The following is a 20,471-nucleotide window of genomic DNA, read 5'->3' as shown; positions in this document are numbered from 1 at the left end:
TTTTTATATAATCAACTGATGATTGATGCTTACATGATGTTTTTGCAAAGTTTGTTGCAATTTGACAAGTAATTTCAGAGAATAAGTTTAAAATATGATTTTTCATAGGGTTTGAATTGTAACTTTTTGTCACCATGCTAATAATTAACATTTATAGGGGCTGACAGTTACTGAAAAGTAATACCTATGTTGCCTTTCTCAACATTTGTCTCAGGTGAGACAATAAAATTATTACAATATAAAAATAGGGAGATGTGGTATGATTGCCAATGAGACAACTACCCACCAAATTTCAAATGAAGTGGATGTAAACAATTTTTATTTACTTTATAATCCCTGAAAAAAAACATTCTCAAGTGAAAGTTCATATGAAAGCTAAAAATATTCCAATTGTTTTAATGCTTAGTTCTGGTTGTGTTTGCTTTTTCAAGTGCACAGTTTTAGATTTTTTCAGTATGATTTGACCTTGAAGTATGTATATAAGTCTATGAAAGTGTTGTAAAAAATAAAGCCTTAATTAGTTCATGCATTTTTTACAGAGTTAGGAAGATTTCAGTTACATTGTAGAAATAATAAAGTGCTGTTCCATTAACAATAAATATTTCTTTCTCCTAGTATTTAAATCATGTGCATCCACCCAATATTCATTCTTTTTCTAGGAATGAAGAATTATTTTGAATTATGAATTTGGCCTGTCGTCACTGTTATCCAAATCAATAAAAAATCCTACAATCTGCATAGGACTACTAGTAGACACCAAAGAAATCATGGGTAGATGAATTATGTTATAAGAGTTGATTTCTATTTTCTTCAATATTTGCATTGTTAAAATACTTTATTACTAAATTCTTTTGGTCATATGCTAAGTAGAATTTCATTATTATTAAGGTACATTTACACTGTGAAATGTTTTTGTTTGGAACAATAATAGTCTAGTTTTATTTCCTTTTAAGAATGTTGTGGTGCAAAAGTTATCTGGTACAAATGTACTATTGTTAGTTATAGTCATATCTTCAACAACTGCAGGAGTAATTTAACCTTGGGGAACAAAAGTATGATTCTTGAATTTTTACACACCCTTGTAAAACAAACAAATATTATATTATTGCTTCTTAATTCAAACAAAGTTATGCAAGTAGAAAATATCTTATAAAACCAAATCACATAGCTTTGTTCCCTTTGTAGTTTTATAGATCTGGATCACAAAATCCAGCTAAATGACATAAAATACCAACAATACTGAATAGATTTTGTCAAACTTGCCTACTCATGGAACTTTAAATGGTTAAAAAAACTAATTGTATGTACATTGTATTGCTTAACTGAACTCTTTATGCCTTACTACTGGTATGCATGCCTGTTTAAAATTCCCAATCTCTCTACTCTCTGGTAAACATTACCAAACAATCTACAATCAGCACTGGTCTATGTATCTACATACATATACCCTGCTCAAATTTACAATTGTATCTACACTAAACAATGGTTTACATACCTGTCTTAAATTCCCAATCTTTTGAACATCTTTCTGCATCAAAGTAGCCTGGTTGACCAGTTCAACAACCTGAAATAATTATCTTGATAATAGTGACATAAGAAAGATTGAGATTGTTGTCAACTTGACACTGGTTGAAGTGGTGACAACTTTTTCAAATTTATATTTCAATACTTTGTTTTAGAATTGCCTTTAACTAATGACTGTTCCATAATTTAATTTAGTAAATTTGGGTCAGTTTTCACTTTCCCAACCACTCATCATTATATTACCTATAAAATTCTATATAATTTTTTACCATTTCTCTGGAGAAAATACAATCCCTCACAAATTGTATCTCAGGGTTTGAACTTAAGACTTTGGCAATGGTAGCCCACAGCTTAAATTTTGTAGCCCACATATATAGTCCTATACAAGAAAGGCAGAAATTTAAGTAGCCCACACCATATTCTAGGGGCCATTGGCGAGTGGGCCCCTGCTAATTTCAAACCCTGTATCTTGCAATTCTAAACATTTAGATAAGTTTATTGAACATATTCACAGACATGATTCTGCCACCATCTGATTGGCGCTACGAGCATCAACTACTGGTACACACAAGTGTATGTAAGTGCCTGGCAGTTAGATATGGTCATAAGGTTTGACCAGGTCATTGAATGACCGTGACATGTCTGGGTGACATTTCAGGGAACTGGCCAGAGGGTTTTCTGGTGAGACTCGGGGTTGAACAGTGGTGCACCTGTGAGCTGCTCAGATTGATGGTACACAGCCCGAAAAAAGAAAAGGGGGAAGAGTGTTCTAGACCTGGAGTTATAAAGGTAGTCTAACTGGTTGAGTAAGGGAAGATCTTCTTTGGCTCAATTGGTTAGAGCGCTGCCTTTAGATCCCAAGGGTGAGGGTTTAAATCCCGCTGGTACCATCCATGGATTTTAACAAACATGCTTATTTGGCGGCAGTTTCCTTTGATCTATTGCTTTTTCTCTTTGATCAAATCTCACGCATTTGCTTCATGAAAACTTGACAGCCCTGCATGTGTACATAATTTTTTTTCAATAAGGTTGTGGCGTCATCCAAAATGTGACCTTTCAAAAGCAGATGTACAGGTGTTAAACATATATATACAGCATGGACAGGTGGAAGTGCAGATAAAATCATTATTCATGCACTAATTGCTAATCTCATTATATCAGAATGCAAATGTGAACGGAAAAACAACTCTCTTTATCTGGCTACTGTAGATGTCCAATCTGCCTTTGATGTAGTCCAGCATCTGATACTCCACGATAAAATGCTAGACAGGAACATACATCCAGATCTGCGGCTTGTCATCAAAGATCTATACTCTGGTCTTACATCTAAAGTCAAATGGCAAGGGGAACTTAGCGACAGCTTCAATATTCTCCAAGGAGTCAGGCAGGGTGGAATACTGTCAACCCATCTTTATAAGATATTTGTAGAGGATCTCCTAGTAGAATTAGAGAAAAATGTAATAGGATTTAGTCTTGGAAACATATACTGTGGGACGCCTACCTGTGCTGATGACAATTCCCTGATAAGCTCCAACCCAGCAGAACTACAAATAATGCTAAATACCATTGGAAGATATGCAAATCAACATCATTGCAATATCCATCCAACAAAAATGAAAGACATCTGTTACGGATCTGGAAAGAATCACAGCACAAATACCTGGAATTTATCAGATAATATAATTCAACTCTCGAATGAAACTACTCATTTAGTCCTAAAAAGATCAAGCAAAAAAGAAAATGAAGTAAATATAGAAGACCGTGTAAAATCTGCTCGAAGAACAAAATATGCCCTTATAAATTCAGGACTTCATGGTACAAATGGACTAAGCCCTAAAGTCTCCTACTCCGTATATAGAACATATGTGCTACCAAGACTACTATATGGTCTTTAAATCCTTTCCCTAACAAAAACTCAGATTCAGATTCTGGAGAGGTTCCATATTGGTACACTGCGTGCAATACAAGCTCTTGCCACGAGGACAGCAAAACCGGCGGTATACTTACTACTTGGAGTTCTCCCTGTAGAAGCAGAAATTCACAAGAGGAAATTAACATTTCTACACTCCCTTACAACCTGTTCCAACAAGAAAATTCAAGAAATCATTAACAGACAAATCGCAGTGAACTATGACAACAACAATAGCTTCTTCTTTCAAACTGCCTTATTACTATCAAAATACAATCTACCAGACATCTTAGACAAAAACACTGCCATTCCATCAAAACTATCATGGAAGAAATTAGTAAAAACAGAAATCTCCACCTTCTGGACTCTTAAACTCAAAGAGGAAGCTCATCAAATGTCATCTTTAAAATTTCTGAACCTCAACTTTGGCATTGCAGAAACAACACATCCCATGTGGGACTCAGTAGGGCAAAACATGATAGAAATACGAAAAGCCACAACTAAAGTAAGGATGCTTACTGGGACATACATGGTGCAAGCCGACAAACACAAGTTCAGTCAATATACAATTGACCCCACATGCTTGCTATGCCACAGGGAAATAGTGGATATCTTACATGTCCTAAAAACATGCCCAGCTCTAGGCAATGAGAGAAAAGAATACTTCACTCCTATTAAACAATTTGTGACAGAAAACTCTCCTCCCGGAACATGGAAACTACTGTTTAACAACAAGCTAGCAGTTACGCAACTTGTACTGGACTGTACAAAGTATACTAAACAACTAGGATTTAAAGAAGAGTCAATGAGAAACATTGGTCAATTATTCCCCTTTAATGATAACACAGGTGGCAGTGCTGTAGTTCAGGTCCAACACACACAGCATCTCTTATCTATAACCTATATAAAATTAGTGTGGTGATATTTATTTACAAATTATAATAAGTTTTTTTACTAAATGCCTTTAACCTGTTGTGTACCTGGATTTTCTAATAGAGGTGAACATATGTTTCTAAGGGATGGGAATTTAAAAAAAGAAATGGACAATTGCAATAAAAAGGAAACAAAACAAAAAAGAAAATCACATAGTCTAGAATGAATAATCCTATAACATTTAACCTGGGGAAATTATTTTTTATTTCTGTTTATCTCTGATATTTTCTTTTCACTTATCTTGCTAATTATTATTTATTATATCTACTTTCAATGTGCCACCTGAGCTTCGCATTAAAAAAATGAAAATTTCAGCAAAAAAATGTTAAATAACAACAATATACATGATACAATGCAAATGCATATATGAATGGACTAAATATTGGACAGCTAGCTATGGTCTTTATTTTGTTATGAGTGATCATCAATCAATTTCAAGTTTTGACAATTAAAAATTGAAGTGATATATTCAATAACTCGTATTTATTTTATAAATAATAATTAAATAAACAATCTTAGATTTTATGATATTTGTCAAGAACTACCTGTTTAAAATATTTTCAGTAAAAAGAAGTTAAAACTTCTTTCATTTCGGCAATAAATTTTTAATTTCTTCGAATTACATGTATTACAGTAATAATTTGTGATCTTAAAATGTGTAAACAAAGAAGTCATGTGTTTGTTTTCCAGTGCAAAACATTTGTCATTATACTTTAAAGTAATAATCATATTTTTGGCTAAACACTAACTCCCCATTTACCTCAGACAAGTAAAGAACAAATTTAGGTGTAAATAGTTCATTTCGGGATGTTACATATATGGGCATTTGATTGCTAAAATGTTTTCCATTAATCCACCTAGCTGATGAAGCAGCAAGAAAAGGAAGTGACTTTGACACAAATATTCCACATTTAATGGTTTCTTGCTTTCTTACTGACTCAACTCCTTTAAACAGGAAAACTGTGTCATGTCAAAAAGAACTGCACAAACATGCTATATATCTCAACTTGTACGATTCGCTCGTGTATGTAACAACGTATTAGATTTTAGCGAGAGAAATTTATATATTACTGAAAAATTATTACACCAGGGTTTTCGATATCATAAACTAGTCAAAACATTTACTAAATTTTATCATCGTTATAAGGACATTATTCGTAAATATAACTCAACATGCAGACATCTTATACCTTTGGGTATTTCACATCCAATCTTTTATGGTAATATTCTTTACAAAGCACAAAAATGCCAGTATTTACCTCAAAAGCTAACAAAACCTTTTAACAGACTTATTAAGAAGGGATATAGTTACGATACTGTTGTCAGGTCATTAAAGATTGCATATTTTGGCTTTAATATTGATTCACTTATAGGGTCTTTGCATCGGAATTAAACATATTTATTCTAAAACCAGTTGTTGGCATGACATGGGTTGTGTTCTTCTCATATATTTTATGACGGTATAATACTAAACCCCTAACAGGAGGGATTGTGCCTGATATTCATAAGATGAAGACATAATCTTTCAATCAGTTTAATTGAGGTCTGGAGCTGGCATGTCAGTAACTGCTAGTAGTCTGTTGTTATTTATGTATTATTGTCATTTTGTTTATTTTCTTTTGTTTCCTATTCTGACATCGGACTCGGACTTCTCTTAAACTGAGTTTTACTGTGCGTACTGTTGTACGTTTGTTTTTTCTACATTGGCTAGAGGTATAGGGGGAGGGTTGAGATCTCAAAAAACATGTTTAACCCCGCCACATTTTTGCGCCTGTCCCAAGTCAGGAGCCTCTGGCCTTTGTTAGTCTTGTATCATTTTTAATTTTAGTTTCTTGTGTATAATTTGGAGTTTAGTATGACGTCCATTATCACTGAACTAGTATACATATTTGTTTAGGGGCCAGCTGAAGGACGCCTCCGGGTGCGGGAGTTTCTCGCTGCACTGAAGACCCATTGGTGGCCTTCGGCTGTTGTCTGCTCTATGGTTGGGTTGTTGTCTCTTTGACACATTCCCCATTTCCATTCTCAATTTTAAATTGTTTACAATGAGCTGTTGGGCCAATATACCTGCAACACAGTTACACTGGGACTCTTATAATAACAAGATCTTTATTTATGTATTTCTCTTTTCATTTCAGTTAGCTGCGGAACCATAGCATTTAGGTCCTTCTGATATTTTTTGATAATTTGCTGACCGAAGAGGTCTGCAAACTCAAAAAGATATACATTTAATAAGGACCATGAGAGTTACGGTTCCGCAGCTTCATTTCGGTATGACTCTTTAATTTGACCAAGAAATGATTCAATTTCTGTCCCCAGTCGCAAGTATTTCAGAAATCTATTGTACAATTGCTTAGCTGTATATTGCCCAGTATTTACCCCCATTGATTCCAGATATACCTCTATTGATTTTGATGTAAAATGTGCAAAGTCATTTATTAAATTCTTATTTCTGTCATATTATTTTTATTTAAGAATAATAAATTTGAAAAAGTACCTTGTTGAAAAACCCATCAAATTTTGCATTTAAAGATAGATTTTGCTGGTTTTTAATTTGTCATTTATATAATGTATGCTTTTTTTTTCTGTTTTACATTTTGTGAAGTTTATTTAAGGAATAACACAAATAAAAAACTCATAATATATTTGAATATTTTTGTAAATAAATTTTATTATTATTTATTCATAAATATATATACATGTATCTAAAAACTCTTCCATATTTCATTTTTTTAACGAAGAAAGACACATGCATTAATATTTATAATTGTAAATATGTTAAAAAACTATCTCAATTTCCAAAATTTGACACATTTGTATCACTTATATTTTAAATAGTGAATAAGATAAAAACAAAACAAAAGAATTTATTATAATTAAGGCTTAAGTATCAGCATACACATATTTGTGTATCATGTGCCAATGAAAGCATGCTGGCTTCCTTATCATGCAAACAGATGTTGTTGGACCTGATCTACCACAGCGCCACCTGTTATTAAGTGGGGATAATCTTTACCAATGTCTCTCATTCTTAAACTGGAAACCCTTACAAGACACTTCTGCTTCAAATTACATTACCATAGATTATCTCTTTTAAACAAGTGTCATTAAGAATCTGATGATGAAACATAGACAATGGAAAAGTGAAATATCAGATAACTTTTGAAACCTAATTATTGTTACTATATATATTGTTCCAACTATTCTGTAACAAGTACTTTATATCTAAATAATTTTAAGAATGCTATTTACTGGTAAAATGAATGACTAATTATTGGGGTTATAGGACCTTTTTAAGATTGGTTTCATTCTTTTTATGTATATCATTGTATATTCTATCTGTTATGTCTTATGATTTTTACATTCCACTGTCAATGTATAGCGCACCACCATTGGATTTTACCCTGATGTAATATATTTTACCCTTGTTTTTGTTTTTTTATTCCACCCCTATTGAACTTTTTAAGAGTACCCGTTAAGAGGTGTTCCTTCTAATAGGAAGCTGATACGAAGAAAAGAAAGAATTACCCTATCGTAAGTGGACGTGCTGCCCTCTTCTTCGTCCATAAAGAACTGTGCAGCAGTCGACAAAGGGTTTGACTGACTTTCTGCAGACATCTCAATCAATCAAAATCTATTTGAATTGGGGAATTAGTATTTAATTATTTTTGTTGACTTTTTCCTCAGCTGCATTTCCCCCATGCCGATAACCGGAAGTTGGGAAAGAGCTAGACACACCAGGAATGGAGACGATGATTTCCGCGTAGTTTAAAAAAATATAAATATTAAAGGCGAGAGCAATAAAACTACCAACATTGATTTCTATATATAAATATATATATACAATGTGTATAAATGTAGGACTCGGAACCGCGATGGTCACGCTGAAGTGCGATGGTCCACGCTGAAGTGCGTTGGTTAGCACGCTGAAGCCCACGGTGCGTTGGTTAGCACGCTGAAGTGCGATGGTGACATTGTGACGTTATAACTTGTTCAGTGATAGCTACGCTGAAGTGCGATGGTGGTTACGCTGAAGTGCGATGGTCTTCCTGTGACATTGAGTAAAAAGCAAAATGTACATGGGCTGCATGAAATAACGTCATTAAGATTTGACCAAAGTACTGAGCTGCTAGCCTCTCATTTGGAAGCTCGTTTAATTTCTGTTCAGGTCAAACCAAAGATTTTTTAAAATCTAATTTTACAGTTGCCAATTCTCCGATTAGCACGTAGCAGTATGGAGACAGAAAATAGATTGGATGGTTCAGATAAGCATAATGGGTTTGAGTGGAAGAAAATGTCTTTTTATGGGGTGTTCATGGGCGATAAAAAAAAGGTCCAGCGTATGTGTCTATATATAGTACTGAGCAGGGTCCATCTCATTTTATAAAATATAATTTGTTCACGTCATGACTAACTTAGAAATTTATCCCAACAATCATTCATCCATTTATCTGATGTCGGAACAGTGTCAAAGAAGTAAAAAATAGCCAATTATATTCATGCTTGACTTATAGCGTGACGTGTCACGTATTCCACAAAAACTTTAAAATTAGCTGCATCTCGCTGAGGTGGAGAAATTTGGAAGTACACGTAGAGATCAGGTTTCAATGATTTCGGCCAAACTTGTTGTAGAAGATTAACACTGTAACCACAATAAAATTATGGTAGAGTGCCAGTGTTCTTACAAAGCAGGATTTATCTCGGGAATAAAACAACATTATATCAACTTAATATAGCAAAAACTTTGCTAATGATTAATTTTATCATTTGTCTACACAAAATCACGTGACGCATACTTGAAAAGAAGTCAAAATTTATATCTAAATCAATATATTTTATCTATTGTTCAAAAAGTTTGTGGCATTCTTCCGGACACTGGTTAGCACATTTGCTGACCAAGTTCATCTTTCAGCTGCTTTGCTCCCCACGATTTGCCGTCTGAAATGGTTTAACATAGTTTTGTAACCTCCACCTGTACTGCTCAAAACTGTTCTGGACTTGAATCGTTCGTTACATTTTATTTTTTCATTCCTTTCTTTCCTTGCCTGCGAATCCATGTTGTATTTTTAAAAGTAACATTGTATTTGAAAACGTCACAATATTCAAGCGGCATGCCAAACCATCGCACTTCAGCGAAAGGACCATCGCACTTCGGCGTGGACCATCGCACTTCAGCGTGACCATCGCACTTCAGCGTCCCCATCGCACCTCCGAGTCCTACATATATATATCAAAGAATAATATGTCTAAACGGGATATAATGTTTAAAAATTTACAGTACAATCAGATACATATGTGTATATTATATGTCTCTGCTTGTACTGTAATTTTTTAAACATGATTTGTCTTAAATCTATATATAATGGGCAGAATAAAAAGACATGAAGTTCATCTTCAACAGTAGAGCTACAATTTAAACATATCATCGCGTGGACTTCTTTTCTTTCATACCTTCCAGTTTCTATTTTTAGTGAAGCTACCCCACATCTAAATCTTGCAAAAGCACTTCTGTTTTTAATTGACAGAATATTTTTCAAATAATTTTCAGTACAATAATTATTTTTAAACAATTTGTAAGTTCTAAATTCACTTCCCTCTGCATATGCAACTCTTATACACCAGTTTGACTTAAATTTATTATAAAATACATCTTCCTCAAATTGTTTAATACCGTATTTTTGTTCAATCATTGACATTTAATTCAAAATTACAATATTGCTCATAATTATACAATTTTAACATCTCTATAACTCTAAAGCTCCAATTCTTAATTTTAGTATTGCACTTTCGTATGGACCATTTAAAAATTTTAAAATTTATCCCGTGTGGTCCATTATGGAACACCTAGCCCAATGTCTCAAGACACTTGACCATTGTTTAACGCATGGTGGTTTCCAGCCCATATCACTAGCTATGGCATCATTTGGTGTGAATTTGCCAACTCGATCCCATGAAAAATCTCATGGCCCTGTTTTGGACTGCATTTATGCAGGAAAATTCCCTGGTTCCCCAAATACCTGCACCGTAACTAATAACCGACCATACCATATGCATTGTATCGTACAGTTTTGAAAAAAAATTGTGCTGGAAACCCCCATGTGTTTTACTCTTCACAATTAACAATCTTTATGCTAGCTCCTAAAGCTCAGTCACACTGTCACTTTGATCTTTGCATTGTATACAAGGACGCCATTAATGCCATTATGGATTTTTCGACATATAAACACAAGTCGATTTCTCAGTTTTGTAGAATTTATGTTTTGGAGGTGTTTTTTTAATTTTATTATGTTGTTTGGCATTTTTGTTTGCATGACAATTTTTAGCCCATTGATAACTTGTCCGCGGCATCTCGCTCTGTTGAATAGAAATTCCAATTTTAACTGTTCTGTCGTAGAAATGTCATCATGTAATTGTTTGTACGTAGAACATGTATCGTTATATTAAAATGTGTCAGTCCCAGCCAAGACTCACTGAATAAACACGAAATATTTACAGACGATAAATAAATTTTACACAATAAGTCTTGAATCTGAATGAACGTTATGTACGATGAAGTTAATTAAGAGTCCACAAGAAAGTAAGTAGGAATGTAAATTTTATTTAAAGTCGGAACATATAAATACACCATAGATGTATAAACCCATATATACATCTATGAACACACTAACAGATAACATATGAGCTTCTATGAGCTCTATAACCGACTATCATATAAAAAAACCACAATGAATGAACGATACACGATTAGGGATGACCGATTGACGAATGCACGTTGCACGGTTATAATCCTGAATTATTGATGAACGCACGATACACGGTTGAGAATGAATGATTGATGAGAGCACGTTACACGGTTAAGAATGAATGATTGATGAGCGCACCTTACACGGTTAAGAATGAATGAACGATGAACGCACGTTGAACGGAAAATACACGGAATGATGAATGATGAGCACACGATTGGTGAATGGACGATACACGCACGATACACACACACAACACGCACGATACACGCACACAACACGCACGATACACGATGAACGCACGGAAAAATGGTCAGTTTGAATTATAGAAGGTCTGTATATATATAATATGTGAATATTATATGTCTCTGCTTGTACTGTAAATTTTTAAACATTATATCCCGTTTAGACAGATTATTCTTTGATATGTATATATCACATATACTTTTGGTAGTTTTATTTGATCTCGCCTTATTTATATTTTTTTTAAATGTTTCAGAAAGGGAATATAATGTGACATTCCCGGCTAAGGGTTTACATACCCTTCGCCTTCGGCTCAGGGAATATAAACTCTAAGCCGGGAATGTCACATTATATACCCTGTCTGAGACCTGAAAAACATATAATATCATATATCTCTGGTACAAGTAAGTAAGTTAATTTCTTTACTGAGTCGGCACATATTTAGTGTCATGTATATATACATATATGGACCTTTTGAGTCTGAAATAAAGTTGGTCTAATCTTATCTTATATGTACAATCAACAATTAGCATGAGTTTAAGAAAGCTCTTACAATCGTCAGTAGAATCAATTCTATTCAAGTATTGTAGTAACGCTGGGGAGGTCATCGCATGTCCAAATATTTGTTCAAGTTTCCAACCGTTGCCCATGATCTTTGGTAGTTTTTACATAAATAAATCTAGATAGTGGATAGATAGATAAGACAGCAACACAATGACACAGAGATCCAGAAGACAACTTGACGTCAATTTTAGATTTTAGTCAGCAGTATAGACAACTGTCTTAACACTCATGAAGATAATTGGAAATACAATGTAGATTCCTAAATAATTCTGTATATGTCTGTGATAAGAACATCAGTGTAGTGTTCAATGAGAACCTATATATTAAGCTGTTTTGTAAGTTAGTATGAATAAAAACTGAAACTTTTAGGAATACTGAATCTGTCATTATCTAATTTATTTTCCATATACATATTGTGGTGAGTGATCTTGGCTAAGCTATTTTCGAAATATTTCATCCAATAATTTTAAAATTTTGCGGTGCATTTATTAAAAAAAGTTTTTTTTTCATCGTACGACCTTCAACAATGAGGGAAACCCTTACCACATAGCATGAAATAAAATAAAATGACAAAATGTAAAACTATTCAAACGAGAAAACATTGGCCTGATTTATGCACAAAACAACAAATGAAAAACAAATATGATATACAGCAACAAAGACAACACCTGATTTACAGGCTCCTGATGACTTGGGTTAGGCACGTGCAGAATGTGGCGGGGTTAAACATGTTTGCGGACGCCCAATCCTTCCCCTAACCGCGGATATTGGTGTAACTGCACAACATAAAAAAAACCCATAAAAATCAGTTAAAAGGGCTTAACACATCAGATCGATATAAAGCACAAAACCGACCAACAAAAACACTTACCCGAAGGGCATTAGCTGTCAAATTCATGTTCTCCGATTTGACTCATATTCTCATATTTGATTTATAACATACTAAAACGTATATCCAAATTACAAAAAGTCTAAAATACACAAATAACAATGCGTGACTGAAAGTAAGTTCAATGCTTAAAACGAGAAATAAAAAAAAATAAAATATGATTTTTTTATTTGTTTAGTGAAATAGTGATATACTAACTCGCTTTTAACAGTCAATTTGTTTCAAATATGTCAAAACAAGCTAATGAAACATCACAGATGAACTATTCACTTGCAAGTGAGTAATTTGACCTCAGTGAATCCGTATTCATGTGATCTTCTATTTAACCCCTTAGCTAGAGATGGTTTACGCCTAAACTACGCATGTTCAGCTATTAAAAGGAAAAGAATGTCAACATTGAAAGTGAAATAAGGGTCAACAATTTAGTTGACTTATTTGATCCATAAAAACTAATTCTTATACAGGTAAAACGATGATTAACTATTTATTTAACCTATAATATGAAATCAAACAGACCTAGCAAAATCCAGTTGTACGTGTTCGCTATCTATTTATATCTATATTTATGTTTATCTCGGGTGATATGACCGTCGGCATTTCTTCGGTGGTCTCGAATTTTAATTTGGTGGCGTCTTGACTAAAATACACACGAAATGCTGATACATACTATCGAGTCCATGCAATGTACCTTGACCTATAATGATTTACTTTTATAAATTGTAACTTGGATGGAGAGTTGTCTCATTGGCACTCATACCACATCTTCCTATATCTATCGTAATCTTTTTTATTTCAGACTTTTTAGAATCTGGATATATGTTTTAGTGTGTTATAAATCATTTGAGTCAAATCGGAGAACATGAATTTGACAGCTAATGCCCCTTTCATAACAATTAATAAAACAAATCAGATACTAGTATCCAAGACAAAATATCAACCACTTCACATCCAATGGGTTATATGTAAAGACGTTACGAACAGTCTAACAACACATGACCACGTACAATGCAAAATATAAGTATAAGACAGACTGTAGAACCTAAAATGTTCACTTTTTACAAAACTTGTTTTCAGTTGTTTTCGAAAGCTTTCATAACTCACCTTTCTCGTTCGGTCTCGGTGTGTTTAAAGAAGTCTCCGAAGGTCGACGAGTCTTTCCTTACCAACAAGACTAGTCTGGAAAAGTTACACCTTTGTCTCGCCACCTGTGACGTCGCACGGGTATTGAACTTGCAGTTAAGCGAGAGATGTTGAAAATTCTACTGTAATGTAGCTTTGAGATAAATACAGCAATAAAATCGATGGCCCTTTCCTATTAGTGTTTTTTTTTTTTTTTGTTTCGTGTAGTGATTTTGTGTGATGAATTGGTTCGCCATACCTTTTCTTTTCCATTATGTAGTGAATTGACTAAATTGTGTATACAATTGATTATAACGAACCTGCTGTTTGATACGGACTACCCCCCTTTTTTTACGTTTTGGCTCCTTAGCTCAACTGACGACGTTCTAATGTTACACGATGATCTCAGGTATCTAATAAAAAGATATACACAACAACAAAGGATATCGAGATTTTTTTCCTCATAGAAAACAGAAAAAAAAGAACTGTTGTAGATAGAACGATGTGGATTTTAGCTCTTTGCAAGCTTTATAGCATAATTGGAAGTTTGAAAACATGTCTAACCTCGCCACATTCTATATGTGGATGTCCCGCGTCAAGAGCCTGTAATTCAGTGGTTGTCGTTTGTTCATGTCTGTCATATTTGTATTTCGTAAATGTTTTGTCCTAAATCGGGCTGTTGTTTTTTTGTTTTTTGTTTTCGTTTGAATGTTTCAAATTTTGTCATGTTGAGGCCTTTTATAGCGGACAACATACGATATGAGTTTGCTCATTGTTAAAGGCCGTACGTTGACCTATAGTTGCTTAAATACACGTCATTTAGACTCTATTGGATAGGTGTCTCATTTGCAAGCATACCACATATCCTTATTTTAAATAGCCTTTGCTATTGAAACCTTCAAGTACTGTTCTTGTTTTCCTTAATGGTTCTAAAATTAAATACCGATATATCTCAAACGAAAATGTTCGAAATGTATTAAAGGTAAATCTTTCATCTAAAACAGTCATTTTTGGGGCCCTTTATAGTTTGATGTTCGGTGTGAGCCAAGGCTCCGTGTTGAAGGCCGTACTTTGACCTATAATGGTTTACTTTTACAAATTGTGACTTGGATGGGGAGTTGTCTCATTGGCACTCATACCACATCTTCTTATATCTATTAAATGTATTTAATGAGATGTAAGAGTAGTCAGTATTTGCTTCCATTTAAGTGATCAGCCATTTGGGAATAAACAAAGTATTGCCTGAGAACATTTCATTTTAAACTGGGATTAGAAAGCATTGTCTTGTGCAAGTCCATGTTACCAATTTATCATTAAATTAACATTTCGTGCGCTTAAACCATAAGAAGTATAAAATATTGGGCTAATTTACCGTATTATGAAAGAATTGTTATCTTTTAATTACATATCGTTTTAAATCTACATTGTACTTAATTGACCCACTTCCTAGCCCTGTACATGGCTTCAAATTTCATCATATATTTACTTTGATTGAAAGGTTGACAAACTAAATACATTTAAAAAAAGTAAGAAACCGTTTATGATTTAAACTTCCGACCGCACAGATTTGTGTACAAAAAGTGAACAGACTTGCATGATTGTGAGCATAAACACGTATCTTTTTTTCAAATAAGAAGTCTAACAGTCGAGTCAATAAGAATTCGGACAATTTGTTTATAACAATATTTATATATCCATATACAGTTTATGTGTGTGTGAAGGCCAGTGACGACTGGTTTTAAATGGGTAGTTTTCATTCTTTGTTTGAAAGCGTACGTATACTATCTTATTTTGTCGTTAAAAGACTCTTAATTATACATATCAATATATATATACTGTATTTGAAAAGGATTTAAAACTTAAAAATTGACAAAAGGTGTATTTATGTGTGAATATAAATAAAAGGGAAACTTGGATATACGTCAGTGTATATATGTGTAACCTTTATGTGTATGCTTTTTATAATTGTCAACAGCTTTCATATACACATGTATGTCACACGAAGAAAATGAAATGGTAAGTCAGTAAAAATTCTCTGTGTAATGCCGGCTAATTTTCAAACATTTCTCTTTTTTCCAAATTGGTTCGATATATATATATTTATAATATGCAAGTCTAAATTGAAAACAACGTTCAAACCTATGATTGCGTTGGATAAAAACCGCAATTTTTAAACGTGTGCATGCAAAACAAATTTCTTGGTAGAGGGGTCTAAATACAGAACAAACAACATTTTCCAAAAGACCAAAAAAAGTGAAAAAGTATATTTTAACAAAACGCGTTTGACTAGCAGGTCGTACAACGGATGTTCTTAAACCCTGCTGATTGCCATGGCGATTGCCAAATAAACGGATCACCAGATGTAACAAAATGGATATAAATTATTAATTTAATACCAAACAGAAAACAATAAACTTGCGGAAAAGATGGTAAACCGCAAACATGAGGTGCAAAAATTTGTACACCATATCCGGATTTCGACAATTAATGTCTCTTCAGTGATGTTATGAATCGAAACGGTATTTGGAAGGCCATATAATTTACCTCAATTTAGGATTGACTCCTGAATTTTGAAGAGTCGAAATAGGATGAACGGATTATATAAACCTGAAGGCAAATATAATACAAGCCCAAACGAAAAAATATAAACAAGTCTAAATTGAAAACAACGTTCAAACCTATGATTGTGTTGGATAAAAACCGCAATTTTTATACGTGTGCATGCAAAACCAATTTCTTGGTAGAAGGGTCTTAATATCTATTATATGCAACACATTGTTTAATTGATTATGAAATTTATACTTTCAGACAACTAATTCAGAAAGATCTGCTAAAGTTGTATCAGGTGAGATGTATACAAATATTAACCTATCTGCTGTACAAATCTGACTAAACAGATATGTAAAAAAAAAAAAAAACATTACTCGTTTAATCTTCTCGCAAAGAACGCGGCAGTCAGTTGTTTTATCGGTTTGACAAAGCAATTTCAATTTTTCGATGCGATCATGATATCAATTTTTGTACTTTTCAGTTTTATGGAAACATGGAAAATTTTAGAAGGGAAGTAAAAAAAATAGTTTGTTTCCATTGAAAATAAGAAATAAAATAGATACAGCATTGAGTTTCACAAACAATGTCTTGTTCCTGTATTGTTAGTGATAAAAATTAGTTTCTTGTTTATTAAAGTAAAAAACAAGGGTTTGTCCCGAGTATCCCCCCCCCCCCCCCCCCCATTTTTTAATAATATCAATGTATTTTTTATTTTTATTTAGATTTTAAAGAGGTTTTTGAACTTTTTGACAAAGATGGTGATGGCACCATAACAATCAAAGAACTAGACACTGTAATGAGATCACTGGGACAAAATCCAACTGAAAATGAAGTCAAAGAAATGGTACAGAAAGTTGACAAAGATGGTATTTATTATTTCAGTTGGGAGTTTTGGATACAGAATTGTGTTGGTATTCGTGTCATTCCGTGTGTGTATCTTATACGTACTATTATTTGTCTGTTTGTCTTTTTATTTTTGCCCATGGCGTTGTCAGTTTGTTTTCGATCTATAAGTTTGACTGTCCCTCTGATATCTTTCGTCCCTCTTTTAGGTATTTCACACCCCATTTTTTATGGTAATGTTCTATACAAAGCACAAAAATGTCGTCATTCACCTCAAAAGCAGGATCTGTATTTTAATCAGATCGATTTTTAACCGGAGTAAAGGTCAAATTACCATTTTATATCTTTTCTATCAAAGGTAACGGAACAATAGAATTCCCTGAATTTCTCCAAATGGCAACAGATATGATGAAGTCAGTAGACTTAGCAGATGAGGTGCGCGATGCCTTCAGACTGTTTGATAAAAACGGAGACGGTTATGTAACTGCACCAGAACTTAAAACAATCCTGTCCAACAATGGAGAGAAGATTTCTGATGAAGAATTAGATGCTATGGTTAAAGATGCTGATGTGGATGGTGATGGGAAAATCAACTATGAAGGTAACAAAGTCAAGTTCTGTTGTTTAAATAGAGTATAATATCGTTTAGAGTTATGTTTACAGCGGCAAGGTTCAGCCAAATTTTATCAGCTTTAGATATATGCTTTTAAACTCACCTTGTCCAAAGGGCCAGGGCTAACTATTGTTATATTATATACTTATTGACTGGGTATGAGTGGAATAGTAAGTTTATTGTCCCCCGAGGTGCAACTTTTTCCCTGAGGCGTAGCCGAGGGCAATAGTTGTATCCGAGGGGACAATAAACTTACTATTCCACGAATATCCAGTCAGTAAGTGTTTTATAATACCGAAAGAGACAACAGACAATAAATGTCGGGGATAAATTAACTATCGTAAAATAAAAAGCAGAAACACAACCATACTGTTTAACGTTTACTTCATATATATTCAGGAGTCGGTTTCACAAAAAAACTTACGACTAAGATTGATCGTAAGTCATGAACAATGCAGTATACTTACGATCAATCTTAGTCGTAAGTTTTTTTGTGAAACCGACTCCTGAATGCTAATGGCGTCTATTATTGATCATTATTGTCTATCATCCGTCGTCAATTTGAACAAAACATCTCCGAAATATCTGGATCATTTGAAACCAACCCGATTGAAATCATCGCCACAGGCACTTGTTTCTGAATTTTTTTTCCCTATTAATGTATTAAGGTATGTCTACACAATTTTTCACTCTTTTAATCGGCTGAATTTGCTCTCAGTGTAGAAAAGTTGTGATTATTTTAACAGACTATGACAGATCTCACCACCAACACAAATTTCGCTTTATGCCAAATATCCAATGTCCATGCAGGGACTTTCTATAGCATAGAAAGTCCCTGGTCCATGGTAAAAATTGAGAAATAAAACTGCAGTCCACGAAAATGAAAATGATAAAAAATGAAAACCCACCAAAATCTAACGTAAACTTACTTGCTCCTGTTTCGAATATTAAAAAAAAAACAACTATGTAATACTTATCTACAAAAACATTTAGTGTTTGACATCCTTAAGTTTCAATAGTTATTGATTGAAAGATTGGCTGCTGCTTAACGCCAATTGGCATTATTACATAATTAAAAATGTCCAGGTATTTATATATCATAATCATACAAATTATTAACTGTAATATAAAAATAAGGAGATATGGAATGATTGCCAATGAGATCAATTCCACCAGAGTCCAAATTACGTGGATTTAAGCAATTATAGGTCACCGTAGAGCAGAAAAAAACACCAATTACAATAAATTAAAACAAATATGATAGAAAGCAACACATGACAACAACTGAAATACAAGCTTTTAACTTGGAACAGACACATAAAATAAATGGGGTTAAACATGTATGAGAGCGCTCAACCCTCTCATAACCTGTTACAGTGATGTAACAGCACAACATATTAAAACAAACTTTTAAAATTCAGTTGGAAATGGTTGGACTCCAGCCTACTAGCCAATGCTCTTACAGTTAAAGTCCTTGGATTGAACTGGTTGGGGATTGAACCTGAAAACTCCCAAACCGAAGATTACTAAGCAGAAAACTCGTAAAAAGGAACTAGTATTCTATTAGTCATGGAATGGCTGTAAATAAGACATTGTCTTAAGCCCCAGGGGATAGAGCTGACCAGACATATCTAAATTCTGTACAATAGCTTGCTGTACATAGTATCTACAGTTAGTGTACAGAATAAAAAAAAAATGATGCTAAAAATAATGACTTGTTTTTGTGTTTTTTTGTGTGTGTTTTGTTCCTTGACCACTTGTAGGTTTGGAAAATTTTTCTTCGTGCAAATCAAATAAAAAAGCACACATTTCTCTAGAGATTTAAAAAATACTATGCGCAAGTTAAGTGCAAATTCCTTGACCCAAGTTCTTTCTCATATTTTTTTTTATATTTATTTTTTTTTCTTCTTTTTTGCAGAATTTGTGTCTATGCTGGAAGGAAATTGATTTCAATATGTGCAAATAATCAGGGAAGGACCTAAAGCTTATTAATTGCTGAACATTTTAATATCTCTGTAAATATGTATTTTTTTATATATTTATTTCATACTGACATGTGCATTCTCATTAAAATAGTAAAATTACAGATTATAAATTGTATCTTTCTAGAAAATTGTGCCACAATTACGCGTGAATTACCCAGTGAACTACAACTGTAGACAATTGAATTCAAATGGTGTCCATTGCCATTACTTTATGCTGGAACATTTTTTTTTAATGTTTGCCTGTACACCTGTGTTGATACTATTTTTGGTTCATTTGATTGGTAAACTTCAAGTGATGGTTATTATCTTATATGCAAAGAAACGTTATGTGAAATTTTCACTGTAGTACTGGACAGGAAAAACTTTATTCATGCCAAGTATTTCTTTATTTCGAATAAAGATAATTTCTGCACATGTTTTTGAAAAATGCCAATTTAACAAAGACTTATAGGGGAAACTCAATGGTGCCAGGTAATTACTCTTTGATGTTGATAAATAGGTATAATCCGTTTTAACAGTGCTGTCTTACAGACTAATTATTTATAAGAGTAAAACT

General features: G+C 33.4%; 2 protein-coding genes across 3 annotated transcripts in view; one reads left to right on the top strand and one right to left on the bottom strand.

Moving 5' to 3' along the window:
* The window catches only part of LOC127737334 (symplekin-like), a 45,217-nt gene extending 37,129 nt beyond the window's left edge, over positions 1-8,088 (bottom strand). Inside the window, exons 1-2 of the mRNA XM_052247936.1 lie at positions 7,895-8,088; positions 1,496-1,564 (exon numbers count right to left, since the gene is read on the bottom strand). Of these exons, the coding sequence (XP_052103896.1) occupies positions 1,496-1,564; positions 7,895-7,984 (159 nt within the window). The 5' untranslated portion in view covers positions 7,985-8,088. The remainder of the gene's footprint in view (positions 1-1,495; positions 1,565-7,894) is intronic.
* Positions 8,089-15,464: 7,376 nt separating this feature from the next.
* Positions 15,465-20,025, top strand: LOC127737354 (neo-calmodulin-like). Of its 2 annotated transcripts, none has more exons than XM_052247974.1 (5): positions 15,465-15,696; positions 16,733-16,769; positions 17,197-17,340; positions 17,676-17,918; positions 19,849-20,025. In XM_052247974.1, exons 1-5 carry the CDS (start codon positions 15,667-15,669, stop codon positions 19,875-19,877), a joined length of 483 nt encoding a protein of 160 aa, XP_052103934.1. In that variant the 5' UTR covers positions 15,465-15,666; the 3' UTR covers positions 19,878-20,025. The 2 variants fall into 2 exon arrangements, with proteins under 2 accessions (XP_052103934.1, XP_052103935.1); XM_052247975.1 differs by lacking the exon at positions 15,465-15,696 and adding an exon at positions 15,794-15,940.
* The last annotated feature ends 446 nt before the right edge of the window (positions 20,026-20,471 follow it).

This window comes from Mytilus californianus, unplaced genomic scaffold (assembly GCF_021869535.1).
Source record: "Mytilus californianus isolate M0D057914Y unplaced genomic scaffold, xbMytCali1.0.p SCAF_4, whole genome shotgun sequence".
In the NCBI taxonomy this organism is placed as follows: Eukaryota; Metazoa; Mollusca; class Bivalvia; order Mytilida; family Mytilidae; genus Mytilus; species Mytilus californianus.
This window is presented reverse-complemented; position numbering and strand designations above follow the sequence as displayed.